Source organism: Nannobrachium achirus, assembly GCF_963921795.1.
Source record: "Nannobrachium achirus genome assembly, chromosome: 19".
Taxonomy (NCBI): Eukaryota; Metazoa; Chordata; class Actinopteri; order Myctophiformes; family Myctophidae; genus Nannobrachium; species Nannobrachium achirus.
In genome coordinates, this window is record NC_137826.1 from 9,750,213 (window position 1) to 9,767,035 (window position 16,823).

The window sequence follows — 16,823 nt, forward strand, 5'->3', positions numbered from 1 at the left end:
TTTCAAATTCATGGCTGATGTAGGTAGGTCAGATGATAAATTACATACTTCAAGATTTTGCTTTTATTTGGGAATAAATTACAGCTATTTTACTAATTGTCTTAAACTTTGCAACCAACATTTAGACACTTGGATATTGTTCCATTATTCAGTGAAATGATAATGGCCATTTACAAATAAATAATAGTGCTGCAAAGGCAACCCAATAAGAATTCATACAGTATGATACAGTATGAATACTGTCAGTATCTGTCACCAAAACATGAAGAGTAGTTTATAATCTATTATTTCAGTGTGGTGCACATATGCAAAGAAACATTCCAAGCATTGTGTATGAGAAGTAATTTATGTCAGCAATGTCCTTATAGATTTCCTTGTGATTTCCAACAGCTTTTTCAGAGAATCTTTGACCTCTTCTGTTTGGAGGACATAAACGATTGGGTTCAACATCGGAGGAACGACGAAGGCCAGAGATAGATTAATCATTCTGGCGTTGGGAGGAACCGATAGTCCTAGAGAAAACATCACCATTATTGGCAAGTAATAGACGGCCACCAACAAGAGGTGAGAGCTGCAGGTTTTCATGGCTTTGACTCTTTCCTGGGCCGCAGCGATTTTAGAAAGAGCATAGCCGATTAAGACGTAGGTCACCAAGATGAACACCAGAGGGAGCCACAGTATAATAGCTTGAATCAAATGAGCAACAATGTAAGTGGTTGTATAATCATTGCAGGCCAACCGAATCAGGAGTCCATAATCAACAAAGAAGCTTTGTATAATCAAGGACCTACAGAAGGAAAGCTGAGTGAGGAGACCAACTGCCACAAACATGACAGTTAGAGTGAAAACCCAAGCAGTGGCAATTATCGCAAACATGGATCTGCATGTCACCATCATTTGGTAGTGCAGTGGGAAGGTGATAGCCACAAGTCTGTCATAGGAGAGAATAATCAGATTGACAGACTGCATTGCCACAAATAAGTAGCAGAAAAACACATGGGACAAGCAGTTGATGTATGAGATGTACCTGTGATCAAATAGGAAAGTGTCAATAATCTTTGGCACCAAAGCCGTGCAAGTTCCCACGTCCGTCAATACCAGATTGAACACAGCAACATATTTAGGCGTTTTGAGATTGTGATCAAAGCATATTACGATCATCACTAAAAGGTTTCCCAACACAGTCACAATGAAACAGAAAAAGAGGAAGACATAGTAAAATTTCATATTCGGGATGCCAAAAAATCCACTGATTATAAAGTATGGCGGCCGCACGAAAGTCACATTTTCTCCAAGAGTATAGTTGAATAAATCCATTGTAAGATTCCGCGTTAAACCTTCCCTGTCTTGAGTGAACTAGATAATGAAGAGTAGATGCATTATTGTCGACGGGAAGTTGGGTTATGAGACCGGCTGCTATGAATGTGACAGTTATTTAAAAAACTGACCCCACCTCCTCCATGACGGTTGTTACAGATTAGCATTTTGCTGACCTTCTGCCTTAGGGACTTTGCCCATGTGTCAGTCAAATGTTAGTAGACTAGGGGCGCCTGGTGGCCTAGTGGACCAGGCGCATACCATATAGGCATTGCCATTTCGGCATCAATGCCTGTCGGCGTCGCCGATTCGATGAATCATTGAGAAAAAGATCGACCATGCCTGAACGCCACCAACCTTAGTGAAACCCCTCAACAACACTACAATGACGGACTGGAACACACACCTCCACATCCAGACACCTCGGGCACCACCAGGATATAAGCCGGCGCCATCTTGCCTCTGCTCATCAAGACACAGGACAGACAGCGTTTGATCAATATTGGGCAGCTGGGGCAATGAGAAACGCAACAGCCTGGACAGAGCCCGCCAGAACGCGAAGTCAGAGTTGGGATATTGGGAGCACTCCAGCAGGCCCCCAAAGTGCAGGTTGGAGCTTAGACAGGCTACTTGGTGAACATGATCGGGAGAGGGTGTGTAAGGCCTCAAATGGCCACGGTGGAGTTAATACAGAAAAGGCTGCATCCTGCTACAAAGAAGCAGAGAAAGACGTCCATATGGGTTAGTTAGCAGGATACAAATCATATCACAAATTCATTCAAAGTTTTGAACCATTGCTGGCGGTGCCTCTACAGACAAAGCATGTACAGTGGGAGATAATGGAGTCCATAGAATACGGGGGTGAATAAACTAGTAAGACACCTGAGGGTGGAATGCGACCTCAGGGTGACATGCAACCTCGCCCTAAAGGGCGAGGTCGCGCCAATTCTTGACCATCTGGCCAACCACAGCGTTTCTCTGACGATTCTAGTTGTTGTCATTCTGGGGGGAGTTTGTTCATGTTTTTGTGAGGGTATCAACCCTAGGAGACACGGGGAGAACCCTAGGTTGGGTTGGCGATAGGGCCTTTCTGTGTGGAGTTTGCCTAAACATGGAGATGTGGTACAGAAGGACTCATATATGGGCATAAAAAGTATGTCATGTGACATCACTTCCTGTACAGACAGTCAGACAGACAGCCATTGACTCCGACCTAACAATGGCTACTGTCTATGACGGTAGTTCCATATGACATCTCCATGTTTAGGCCAAACAGATTCGCTCCATTTCTCCATGTATAGGTCCAAATGCCCAACGTTGAGCTTGGCTCAGTCCATTGAGTTGGCCTAACAATGGCTACTGTCTATGACGGTAGTCCCATATGACATGATGGAATGGACTTTCTCCATATATAGTGTTCTCCACATCTCCATGTTTAGGCCAAACAAATTTCGCTCCATTTCTCCATGTATAGGTCCAAATGCCCAACGTTGAGCTTGACAACGAAACTTTCTTAACACAGACGCCCCCATATTTACATATATATAAAAAGTATGTCATGTGACATCACTTCCTGTACAGACAGTCAGACAGACAGCCATTGACTCCGGCCTAACAATGGCTACTTTCTATGACGGTAGTCCCATATGACATTATGGACTGGACTATCTCCATATATAGTGTTATCACATTTCGTGTAGCCGCCCTGTACAGGAAGTGATGTCACAACTCGCTGACATCACACTGACATCACAGAGGATACGGAAGGAAGGAAGGAAGGTCACATCACAGAGGATACGGAAGGAAGGTCACTCAAGCGACACGGTTCTTCAGAGTATATGCGACCTTCGGTCGCAATTAGAATCCGCGGCTTGTGATTGGCTGGAGCGGAGGTCGGGAGCGCTCCGCTGTGTTCACTTGGACCGCGCGGTCGGGAGGATGCAGATTTACTATTCTGTCCATAACGGCACATAACTCGGTAACGGCACTGAGTCGGCTCATGCGACCGTCTCAACCTCCAAGCTCACGCGCCAGGCGTTGTGTTTACAGTATGATGCTTCTACTGTAACTAACGTTTATAAAGTTCTGAGGCCAAGTATGATCAATCATATATTATATGATTGATATATTATAAGTAGTAGTAAGTAAAGTAAGCAAGCCTTGCTGAGCAATGAGGCCTGGGCAGGAGCCTATCTCCTGTTTTTGTAGCGTGACTGCATGATTACTGCTGGATATACAGTACAAGGCCACCTGGACATGACGTTGGTATGTCACTGGGACCAGGGGCGTCAATTGGGTATGGCAGGGGTATGCAGCTGCCATACCCTGGGTCCAGGGGGGAAAATAAATGTTACTTTTAAATATAAATCCATGAATATCTCTTTGTCTATCTGTGCTGGTTATTATGTTGTTAAATTACAGTAAAATAACTACAAATGCAACATTTAACAAAATGGTCACTTTAACAAGGTATTATAATTATATTCTCCACACTTGTATTCTCCCCATCTTGACACAATGATATATTCCCAGGTTCCGCAGGTCAGCTGCACTGCAAATGCATTATTGTTAATTGTGGCACGTTTACTAACATGCTAAGTTTAGCTGCACTTGAATAACCATTCCAGGCTGCCATATAGACAGGTTTCTGGTACACGTAACACAGAAGAGATAGATGCGTGCGCAGATGTCGGTACCAAAATAAGCCAATGAAACGAGGCGCTCTTGAATGAAACCAGCGCGCCCCAAAACAACAGGTTTGGGGATTGGACGGAATTGATTACATGATACAGTCAGCTGTGCATTTAGTCTCAATGTTTGTAAACAAGAAACCCGTCTATTCAGCCCTAGAAACTGTAGAAATTTAGACATTGTGAAAATAGCCGATCTACATGCTCACAACGCCTCGCAGCACGAGGCGTTGTGAGCATGTAGATCTGCTATTTTCACAATAGAACTGTGTTATACAAAATGTAATGCCGCTTTTCCATGAGGACTCCCATCTTTGCCAAACCCTAGCTTTTGCTGAACTCACGCCACTGACTGGGACTTACCCCCAGTCCAACCCTTGACGCAGGGAGGCATTGGGTCCCATTTTAGAGTCAACCCCGACCTCTCAGGGCAGACACTCTAACCACAAGGCCACTGAGCCGAGGATATGACCTGTGGCCTAACATAATTCATTCTGGTATTAAAAACAACTGTATCCACTGGATGAATAACAGCTACAGTAGCGACTCACTGTGTTATCAGCATGTGATCATCACCTCAGCAGGGGAAAAGGAGAGTACGGAGCAAACACCATTAGGAGAAGGCTGGTTATCCCCCCAGGAGCAATTAGGCAGGTTGGTAAATACAGGGTCAAGTACGGCGGCTGTCCTGTGAGAGAGCCTGGTGGAGAAAAACATAGGCTGGGATTCAGTTGCCGTGGAAACTCCCCTGGGGGTCAGCTGGCTGGAGGGTTGACAGACTTGTTTACCGCAGGTGAAAGGTGACTTTAAACTCTGAAAGTTAAAGAGTTAAATGAACATTCTAGTGTAGCCGCTCTGTCTGCTGTGCAGGGACGCGTAGAGAATGTTCGAGGGGCAGGGGCTGACATTTCTAAAAGGGCCTCTTGGTGAAAATATCGAAAATAGCAGACCTCCAAGCTCACAACGCGTCACACTGCGACGCGTTGTGACGCGTTGTGAGCTTGGAGGTCGGCTATTTTCGGTGCATGATACCACGCTAAACTAAGCATAATCAAGTCAATACTGGAGATGTGGCATAACTGCATGGATTTCTACCCAGAGAGGGCAATTCTCTCAACATAAAGATGCTGCATTCAAGTTCAGGAGAGTTCGGACAAGGCAATTCTCTTGAATGCTGCCTTCAGGTATGGCATGGAAAGAGGGGCATCTGCGTTTCTTTCACCATAGTGAAAAAGAAACTGCATTCATGGTCTGGAGAGGGCATTTTTTACAGACAGGTAAAAGGGCAGGGGCTCAAGCCCCCTTTCATGTCTATGTGTGCACGTGCCTGCTGCTGTGACATGGAAACCTTCACCCAAAGCAATTGAAAGTAGATTCAACTTTGAACAAAGTATAAGTGTGAGTTCTCTGGGACAGTGGGTGCACTTAGTTTGCACATTCATGTTCGCGCACACACATGCACACACACACACACACATGTACGCACGCAAGCACAAATCAAACCTGTGCGTGCATGCGTGGGTGCTGCATGCGCGTGTGTTGTTAGCACAAGGTTACATGCATGGATTTGCATCAATACCCTGATGAAACTTTGGTAATTTATAAATAAAAAAAGTTAGTTGTGCGACCTGTTCTTTTCTACATTTGTATCCCTCGTGGTCAGCACCTCCTCACTGCGTGCGCTCCTACTCCTTTCTTTATAGATTTGCATCTGTAACGCCAGTGATTTGGACACTAAAGCCAAACTCAAAGCCGGAGAGGGAATATTTTGAGCACCCAAAACCTGAGGACATTGTTATTGCTGACCCTATAGTCTTTATCGATTCATCTCACCTACTGTTTGTCTCCTATTCACCTGCTTGTAAAAGGAACTGGGTGTGCGGAAGTCTTCTTTTAACTAGCACTCAAATCCCTCAATATTGTCTTTTTCCCCCCTCTCATATGTCCACTCTGGGGCTCTGTAGGAATCCCCCCAGGGGGAGATATTAGGCTTTTGGTCTTAAAGGCTCTGAGGCACTCTGCTTACACTCATCCCACTTTGACCGGCCATCCCACCAGGGAAACCAGATCCAGGTCATGGCACCAATGTAACACCGGGGGAATCAAACCCGGGTCTCCCACATGGGAAGGCACACTAAACTCAAACATCTTATTAACCACTAGTGTCAGAGGGAATCCCCCGTTGGCCGGGGGGAGATATTAGCCTTTTGGTTTCAGGTTTCAGGCTCTGAGCCACTGTGTCACACACCTAGGGACCGAAGGAGGGAGACGTTCAAACGATTCCCTAATTATTAGAAAGGTCTCTGTGGGAACATTTAAACCTGTCTGATATACGCATGGAGATCATATGATTTCTCATTAATTGAATGTTGACAATAGTGAATCCCCACAGACTTGGCTGAATGTCTCAGGGAATGATGGCCTCAGACACGATGTGGCTCTTATGTTCTCCAAAGCAATTTTAATTGATTGATTGATTGATTGATTGATTGATTGATTGATTGATCGACAAGTATAGTCAATTATAAAAAAGACTTGGCCTTGTCTGTGGCAAATTGTAGATTTCGTTTTTTCATAATTTCTTGATCAGCAAGACCCCATCTTCACTGATTTACTATGGCGCATTAGTCCACAAGTAAAGTGGTTCTCTCTTCTTCTTTTTTTCTTTTTTTTAAGGACCCCCATAACTCTGAGTCTCTCAGAGTTACAGACATGTACTGGTCATTTAGGGCTAGCTCATTTGTGTGTCCATGGCAAAACATTTACCTTGTCAAAAATGTCCGCCACAAGCCAGCATGGCGATGACCCGTGACATCGATTGATTGATTGAAGAATTTATTAGAAGTTTGCAATAGAAAAAAGTACAGTTTCATGACAGTACAAATCACTGGTACAAGGTCAACTAAAAGGAGATCCTAGAAAGCCGAGGCTTATTTCCACAGGAACCACACTTTAAGTATCTCATATAACATTGAAAGACAGACGGATAGAACATAGTACTTTATCTAGGATAATATCAGTTTCAAAAGCATAACATCAAATACAAAGGCAGAAAAAAGAATAATAAAAAAGGGGGGGGGGGCAAGGGGGCTTAGTCTATTTACAAGTCACGGGTAGCAGCTGTCTGAAGGTGACTTTTCATACCAATTTTGAAGGAGGCTAGGGATTTGCTCTCCTTTAGGGCTTGAGGAAGGGCGTTCCACATGTTGATGGTGTAGCAGGAGAACGAGTTAGAGCCTTGTTTAGTGTTAAATCTACGTTGATGATGATTAGTGGAGCTGCCTCTGGTGTTGTGGTCGTGAACATCCTTGACCTTTAAGAAGTAGTTTGTCAGGTACATGGGAATCTTGGAGGTGTAGTGTATCTTGTACACCAGGCCCATTGCAAGATGCTGTACTCTGTCAGCTACTTTGAGCCATCCCACGCTTTCGTGGTGATGATCGGTAAGGTGGGTCAGAGGAGGGAGACCAAGCACAACCCTAATTAGTTTGTTTTGGGCTGTTTGAAGCTTTAACTTTAAGGCGGCTGGGGCGTCGCGATACCAGACAAGGACTCCGTAATCAATGAGGGGCCCAATAAGAGCTCCTCCTAGTGTCTTTCGGGATTTAGTATTGATCAGCGGGGCAACCCTTTGCAAGAAGCGAATTCGTTGGTTGACTTTATTGATTACCTTGGTGGTCATTTTTTCACTGGATAGGTTAGCCTCCAGGATGCAACCCAGGTAGCAGATGTAGTTTTTTCTTTCTATCACAGTGTCACCTACTTTAATTGTGAAGTTCTCAACTAGGCTAAGTTTCTGACTAGATCCAAAGAGGATACATTCAGTTTTGCCTAGGTGAATTGAGAGTCTGTTGTCATTGAGCCAGGTGCAGATCTTGTTAAGTTCACAGTTAAGGGGCTTTTCAACCTGCAATAAGTCTCTGCCGGAGACTAGGAGAGCCGAGTCATCCGCGAACAGAAACAGATTGCAGTCACAAGCAGATGACATGTCGTTTACGTATATTAAGAACAACAGTGGTCCTAGTATACTCCCTTGAGGTACTCCACAGTTTACTGGGAGGGGGGGGACAGGGTTCCGTTGACTTCCACCATCTGTTCCCTCCCCACCAAGTAAGAGTGCATCCATCTCACTGCTGTGCTATCAAGGCCAATAGCTTTGAGTTTTTCAATCAGAATAGAATGATCGACGGTGTCAAATGCCTTCTGGAGGTCCAGCATGACCATGCCGCAATATTTGCCATCGTGAATTTCACGTTTGATGTAATCATTCAAATAGATGAGGCATGTATCTGTGGAATGGGACTCTCTGAAGCCAGACTGGAACTCGTAGATCAGTTTATTCTCTTCAAGATATTTAGCCACATACTTCTTGCCGCAGACAGGGGGGACTGTTCAATACTATTCCTCCTGGATCTGAGCTCGGCATTTGACACGGTGGATCATCCCATTTTAATAGAGAGATTAGAGCACTGGGTGGGGATCAAGGACGTAGCACTAAAATGGCTCAGCTCCTACCTTACAGGGCGGAGCTTCTCAGTGGTTATAGGAGAGGCCACCTCCACCAAGGCCCCTTTCACGTGTGGTGTCCCCCAGGGCTCAATTTTAGGCCCCCTGCTTTTCTCCATATATATGCTCCCCATTGGAAACATCATTCGCACACACAATATTCATTTTCATTGCTACGCTGATGATACACAACTTTACATCCCCCTAACATCTGGTTCCGGTAACATGTCCCGCCTTTTAACCTGCCTTGCTGACATTAAACATTGGATGACCCAAAACTTCCTCCAGTTAAATGAATCAAAATCTGAAATAATCCTGTTTGGTCCCCCCAGTTCAACCATCTCCCTCCACTCACAACTTGGTCCCCTCTCCGCTAATATCACTCCAGCAGCTCGTAATCTGGGTGTGATTTTCGATACAGACCTTTCATTTAACAAACACATTACAACCGTTGTCCAATCATGCTATTTCCAGTTACGTAACATCAAAAAAATCAAGCCATTTCTGTTAGCCCCTGATCTTGAAAAGGTAATCCATGCCCTCATTTCATCACGACTTGACTACTGCAATTCCCTCTACTCCGGTCTCACCAAAAAAAAACTATCCCGCCTACAGTTGATCCAAAACTCTGCTGCAAGACTGCTCACAAATACAAGGAAACGTGACCATATAACCCCTATCTTGGCTACTCTTCATTGGCTACCTGTGAGCTATAGATGTGACTTTAAAGTCCTCCTCATCACTTACAAAGCCTTACATGGTCTGGCCCCTACTTATTTACTAGATTTGCTCCCCCCGTATGAACCTGGGCGCTCCCTTAGGTCCTCAAATACAGCCCTATTGAAAGGCCACGATACAAATATGGTTACCCGAGGTGACCGAGCTTTTGCTGCCCGGGCACCCAAATTGTGGAACGCACTGCCAGTGCACCTCAGATTAGCAGCTTCTTTGCCATGTTTTAAATCACTGCTTAAAACATATTTATTTACGAAATGTTTTTCTTAATTTATAGTGATGTGATTGTACCTATTTTTAATCTATGATTTATGATTCATTTTGTGTTTTTTGCGTTATATTTTATAAGTGTTTTTGCTCTGTTACATGATGTTTTAATCTTGCCTTGTACAGCACTTTGTGACCTTGTCTGGAAAGGTGCTATATAAATAAAATTCATTATCATTATCATTACCTGTTCATAGACAATTTTTTCCATTACCTTAGAGATGGAACTAAGGATTGAGATTGGCCTGTAGTTGCCAGGGTCAAGTTTACTGCCTTTTTTGTGCAGGGGGGTTACCTTAGCTAATTTGAAGTCCTGGGGGACATAACCCTGCTTGATGGATAGATTAATAATATGGGTAATGATTGGGGCAATGGTGGCAGCTGAGTCTATGAGAAATTTGGGGGCGATTTTATCATGGCCAGCGGCCTTGAATTGAGGTAGGGTGCGAAGTTTTTTAAACACTTCATCAGTTGTCACCGTGGTAAGTTTAAAATTGTCTTTGCATACCCCAAGGTTCCTGTAGAATTTCAAGATGTGCCTAACACCAAACAGCCCAGATGGAGCGGGCAGTTTATTGACCAGATTTTTGGCCATGGAGGTGAAATAGATGTTGAGATTTTTGGCTACATCGAGACTGTCAGTGAGGAGGGTTATGGGAGTTTGGATGGATATGTTGTTGGCTATGGATCTAAGTTAAGCACCACAGCCTAGCTGGGTTTTAAATAGCTTCCATAGGTCTCGTGGTTTGTGGATGTTTTCCTCAACTTTCTCATCCAAGTAGTGTTTTTTGGCAGAAAGGATTAAGGAGGTTGTCCGATTTCTCAGTTTATTAGCCTCTAAACTGACTATTTCTAATTTGGCTTCAAGGTGTTTATTGGGGCCTTTTTTGAGTTTGTGATTATATTTGCGTTTCTCAGAGTATTTTTTGTCTCTGAGTTTCATTGATTCACAGATTTCCGAATTCCACCATGGCTGTGAGCGGGCTTTAACCCTGACCCTACGCAAAGGAGCCACTTCGTCTAGGGTAGTGTTGAAAATGGATTTAAAGCCCAGCCAGGCTTCATCGACCTGAGTGCTAGCTAGTACTGGGGACCAGTCAGATTTCTCCAGTTTGTGATTAAAGGCTTCGCTAGAGTAGGTTTTGAGGTTTCTAGCTTCAACTGTTTTGTGGCCGTCAGCTTTGGACTTATGTATTTTACGGGTGCAGTAAATTATATCATGGTCGCTTAGGCCACCACATTCAATAGTCCCACTCGCGGAGACTTTAGATTTGTCTGTGGTTACAATGAGATCTATGGTGGTTTGAGAGTTATCTGTAACCCTAGTAGGCTTGGTGATGAGCTGAGTGAGACCCTGTTGATTACAAAGCTTATTGAATTTTTTGAATAGAGGAGCTTCTTTACGAAGCATGTCTATGTTCCAATCTCCAATAATGTATTTTTCAACATTGTCCACCGGTGCAAGGCTCTCCTCCAGTAACTCACAGAAATCATTTTGGTCGGGCGGTCTATAGATGGCACCGATTAGTATGTTTTTAGCTTTCTTAAGAATCACTTCCACCCATACAGTTTCTAAAGAGCTGTGTTGTAGGTCAGGGCGGGGGATATACTTAATACTGTTATGAACATACATGCATATACCACCACCAAATCTGTTTCTATAATTTCTGATTACATTTCTGATTACACAGGCCTGTAACAAAACAGCACCCCGGTATCGGCAGTGGAAGCTTGTGATTGGCTGAACCGGAGGTAGGGAGCGCTCCGTTGTGTTCCCCCTGGACCGCGCGCAGGTGACGAAATTCGGGGGGCTGAAGATTTACTATTCTGTTCATAACGGCACATAAGTCGGTAACGGCGCTGAGTCGGCTCATGCGACCGTAGCAGCGCTCGACTATGCGATGTTTCATAAGTCATAACATATATAATCATAAACATTCTATATTTATAAGGTCAAGTATTATACTTAATAATTGGGACCAATTAAGAACCATTATCATAGTTATAATAGGCCTACATTTACAGTAGTTTAGGCATTTTGGTTTGATAAGGTTGTGGGCAGAACAATTTGTCCTTGTTTGTTATTTGACTATTTTTACTTTAATTATAATTAAAGACACTTCATAGTGAATTAGTGACTATAATAAATAGCCTATGTCATGATTGCTAGATCAGATTGTGTGTATAATATAACGCCGGCGTGCCTCCGTCATCTCCACCGAAAACAAGCGCTCCCCCCTTGTTCCATTGTCGAAACCGGGGTGCTGTTTTGATTCACGCGTGACACAGAGCATCGCCAATATAGACCATATTCACCAGGCAGCCATGTTTGCATTTTGCATTGAAAAACCGGGTTGTAGGGCTGTCACAATTACTACATAATCGTCTAATCGTGATTTTTTGAAATAATCGTGATTATTTTTCATAATCGTCATAATCGTTTCCATGTTGAAAAATGTTCATATATAAAAAAAAAAAAGTAAAATATAGTGGAAATAGCAGATCTACAAGCTCACAACGCGTCGCGATGCGACGCGTTGTGAGCTTGTAGATCGGCTATTTCCACTATCAATGTTATTTTTTAAGTATAAAGTTGTCAAATATGTCAGTAATTTTTTTGTATATTTAGGTTATGTGTCATGATTGCCATGTGCAGCTTCAAAGCCTAAAAGCCAAACAGAAATGTAATTATCAACGTCAAAAACACAATTAAATCGTTAATCGCCAATTATTTGAGTGACAATTAATCGTCATGTAAAATGTCACATCGTGACAGCCCTACCGGGGTGGCATTTCATTAACATAATAGCAAGACGGCCGCCGTGTGAAGTTATTCAGTTGAAAATGAAGGGTAACCCGAGTATAATAATAGGGAACAAATATGCAATGACTATAGGGAAAGCTGTTTTGCGGACTTCTATCAAACATATAATTTTGCGAATGTCTGTCTGAGTGAGTGTCTGTCTGAGTGAGTGTCTGTCTGTCTGTCACAGCGTTTCTCCTCAGTGGCTGGAGCAATTGATCTGAAATCGCATCACCATTAGCATATGAACACACCTGACATAACTGTGAAGCCCGTTTGTCACTTTCACAAATCATATGCTGTATATTAGCATTTTTATGGTGTATCTATATCTATTCTGCATCTAGCATGAGGCATATCTATTCTGCATCTAGCATGAGGCAACATGTTTAACCAGCTCTGTGTGTGTGTGCGTGTGTGTGTGTGTGTGTGTGTGTGTGTGTGTGTGTGTGTGTGTGTGTGTGTGTGTGTGTGTGTGTGTGTGTGTGTGTGTGTGTGTGTGTGTGTGTGTGTGTGTGTGTGTGTGTGTGTAGGCGGTTGTCTGGCCCTGTTACAGATGTTGTCCAAAAATCATGCAGATCGGTACACAGTATCTCTATAGCCATTAAACGAAACGGGTATTTCTTACATTGATGCTCCTACATATTATCATGCAAGCACCAGTTAAAGTTACTTTCCATCCCTCATATACTGTGTGCACAGTGCACACCCCACCCACACACTGCACATCATTTCGGAGCTCATATCTTTGAACGGGTAAGGGCTAGTTCTTTTTAATCCTATGTCGACCTGAGCCCAGCACCAGCACTTGGAGAGGATGTGTGCATCACCTTTTTCCTTTAGCTAGGGGAATAGTCAATGCAGGCCAATGTACATAATAGCGTATGATTGAAGAAAAAAGCTATTAATGGCCAATGACAGGAGGAAGGTCTGGTCAGGAAACCAATTGCTTTGAGTCAAATAATGATAATGAAAACCCATGAAGAACCAGCAATAATAGCCTGCATGGTGAGACACAACCACTTGGTAGCGCAGTGTGAAAGTGGAGATAGTCACCAGTCTGTCATAAGAGAGTATATAACCAGATTAAGAGACTGCATAGACATAAAGACATAACAGAAGAAGTATGTCATGCAGTTATTGTAGGAGATGTACTAGTTCTCAAATAGGAAGGTATCAATAACATTTTCCACCAAGGCTGTGTTACCACACAGGTCTGTAAATACCAGGTTAAAGACAGCAATATGTTTTTGAAGTTTTAAGACTCTGATGTACGTATGTTATCACTACAGTGTGTCCCAAAAGGATTCCATTGCCTGATGCAACTGCAGTGTGAAATGTCATAGGCTCCTTCGTGCACACACACATGCACTTGCGTGTGCACGCACGCACGCACGCACGCACGCACGCACAACACACACACACACACACACACACACACACACACACACACACACACACACACACACACACACACACACACACACACACACACACACACACACACACTTTAGTTTGTCACAGGAAAAGTACAGTACACTTGCTCTATTATCATATATGATATATTAGTGAACTTAATGTTGGCTTAACATAATTGTATGATTAATAAGTCATGGACGTATTTCCAGTACTTTATTCTCTTTTTTTTAATTTCCTCCTGAACAAGTTTCAGGCTATTGACAACTGGGCTATGGGTAATATATGTTTTAACACAAAATGAATAACTATTTGGCCAAATATGGCATCTGATGGGTCCTTTGGAAACATAAACAAATACTGCTTGAGGACATTTATATACATTACGTATACATATCATTTTATAAATAAGAAAAAGAGGATGTGCATCAGCATTGGGGTTTCTCAGTGGAGTGCTAGACCTAAAGTCCAGTATACATAAAAAGTAGGAATTAAAAATTCCAAAAAGGTAGCACAATCCAAATCGTTTCAGCGTTTCGGCTATATGAGCCATCATCAGAGACATATTATTTCATATTTAAGAGTATAGAGTGCCAGAGCATTGCATTTAGAGCTATTTTTGAACGTGAGGCATTTACAATGTGAACAATAAATAAAAAGAAGGCATATAAACGTTTATAAGCCACTGCTATATCAAGTACAGTAACAAAAGTACAGTATGTACAACTACAACATTTTCCACTTGTTACATAATGGACCTTCTATTCCAAACGGCTGCCAGGTAACCTTTGTGACGTAATGGCGAAACTTTCATATTTTTAAGTTATTTGCATATAATTACTTTAAAAAGCAACTGACATTGTTGTCTAGTTTGTTAAATAAATAAGCCAGGGTATACACACTGTTTTTAATTCAACTCTGATCTCTACTCAGGATTTTATAATGTAATATACATTAGGCTATCAATAACCCATGTGTGCTTACCTTCATCAAAGTGATCTACATGCACTTAAGAATATGCGCATGCAATGAACAAAGAAAAACACATCAATCAAAGCTTATATTGCAATGGCGTTTACTAGTTCTTCAGCTTTATTTTGGGCAACACAAAGACAAGAGAAAGATAGACCATTTTGGGGAATAACCTTCTCATTACAGCTTTTGTTTTGACATTTGTTCTAACTTTGAAAATATTGTATTATAGGGCATTCACGAATAGTGATTTTTAGTATTCGAATTATTCGACCTCAAAGTATTCGAATAGTCGAATATTTGACAGGACTGGCCAAACTGTTAAATATTAAGTAAGCAAGAGGCAAACTTGTGAAAATAGCAGATCTACATGCTCACAACGTTGGCAGAGGGAGAGCAGCCAGGAAACCAGGATTACAGTTTAGGCAATTGGCACTGGGTGAAAAAAATGGGTTACAAAATCCTGGGATAAAAATGTAAGAGAATATTGTATCTGACCACTTTTAAAACCTTACATTTGGGGCACTTTCCTCATTTCAGCCCTTTGGTTTTATGTACTTGATCTACCAACATTGTATTATTTTGTAGTGATCTATAGAAAGACATAATTACAGTACACACAATAATAGACACAATAAAAAATACACAATAATATCATCTTAAGACACTTCCACACATTGAAAATGTTATTGTTTTACTATAAATTCCCCTTTGGTCAATTTTACAAGGGAAATATAATAAATATAACAGTTCAGTGTTTAAAACTGACTCCATTCTGTTAATGATCAGCTTTTTTCACAGATCTATTTCCTCAGAGTGATAATGGATGTCTTCAGCATCTTTGTCACAGACTCTTTGACCTCCTTTGTCTGCAGGACATATATGATTGGGTTTAACATGGGAGGGAGGATGGAGGTCAAAGACAAGTTGATGATCCTGGCATTAGGAGGCATAGCCGCTCCGATAGAATAAGTGATCAGGAGTGGTAAATAAAATATACTGACTAACAGCAAATGAGCCGAGCAGGTTTTCATTGCCTTCAGTCTGCCCTTGCCCGTTTTGATTTTAGACAGAGCATAACCAATACAGCAGTAGGTGAACAAGACGAACGCAAAAGGCAGACTGACGAGAATGTGTGATAAGGTCTTGCCAATCACAGAATTTGGTTTGTTGTCATTGCAGGCTAGCCGGTATATCGGGCCGTGGTCACAGATGAAGCTGTTTATAACCACAGACTTACAGAAGGAGAGCCTGGTGAGGAGGCCGATCGCTAGAAGAACTACAAAGATCGTGAAAAGCCAGGCGGACGCAACAATGACAAACATGGACCTGTGAGTCACGACGACCTGGTAGTTCAGTGGGAAGGTGATGGCCACCAGTCTGTCATAGGAGAGTATAACCAGGTTCAGAGACTGCATCGTGAGGAAGACATAACAGAAAAACAAATAGGTCAAGCAGCTGTTATAGGATATGTGCCTGTGGTCAAACAGAAAGGTGTCGAGAACCTTTGGCACCATCGCTGAATTCCCACACAGGTCCACGAATGCCAGGTTAAAGACGGCAATGAACTTAGGAGATTGTAGATTGCGATCCAAGTATATTACAACCATCACTATCGTGTTACCCACCAATGACACAATATAAACAAAAAACAAGAAGACATAGTAATATTTCATATTAGGGATTCCAGAAAAGCCTTTGATTATGAAGTATGCAGGACGCACAAATGTCATGTTCCTCTCAAGAGCAGAGTTAAAAAGATCCATTGCATTATATATTCCCAGCCAACCTGCTTTCCGTGAAGTGACGAATTGGAAGATGCGGTTCTGTATTCTCGATGAAGTAGGCTGCTGCCCTCCTCCTTCCTCTACTGAAGCCAGTCGTTACTGAACAGTCTTATATCTTCAAGTCCAGGGTCCATAACATGAGTGACAGATCCCAGTGGAGCATCCCCTGCAGGCACGTGCAGAAAAACAACTTTATTTGAGATGGCCAGAAAGTATGCTAAGTTCTATGTACTAGCTACATTAGAACGCATTAGAAGTGCCCTTTTCTGAGGTTTGAGCACCTGCCCACTCAGTAGGGATGGGACGATAAGCGATATTATCGTTTATTGT

General features: G+C 42.6%; 2 protein-coding genes across 2 annotated transcripts; both read right to left on the minus strand.

The window, feature by feature from the left end:
• Positions 1 to 345: 345 nt before the first annotated feature.
• On the minus strand, positions 346 to 1,317 carry LOC308304587 (olfactory receptor 1C1-like; the record flags this gene model as incomplete). The annotated part of the gene is made up of 1 exon (XM_080749215.1): positions 346 to 1,317. One exon carries the CDS (start codon positions 1,315 to 1,317, stop codon positions 346 to 348), a length of 972 nt encoding a protein of 323 aa, XP_080605341.1.
• Positions 1,318 to 15,509: 14,192 nt separating this feature from the next.
• LOC308304590 (olfactory receptor 1C1-like) lies at positions 15,510 to 16,472 on the minus strand (the record flags this gene model as incomplete). Its single annotated transcript, XM_080749218.1, has 1 exon — positions 15,510 to 16,472. One exon carries the CDS (start codon positions 16,470 to 16,472, stop codon positions 15,510 to 15,512), a length of 963 nt encoding a protein of 320 aa, XP_080605344.1.
• Positions 16,473 to 16,823: the final 351 nt, after the last annotated feature.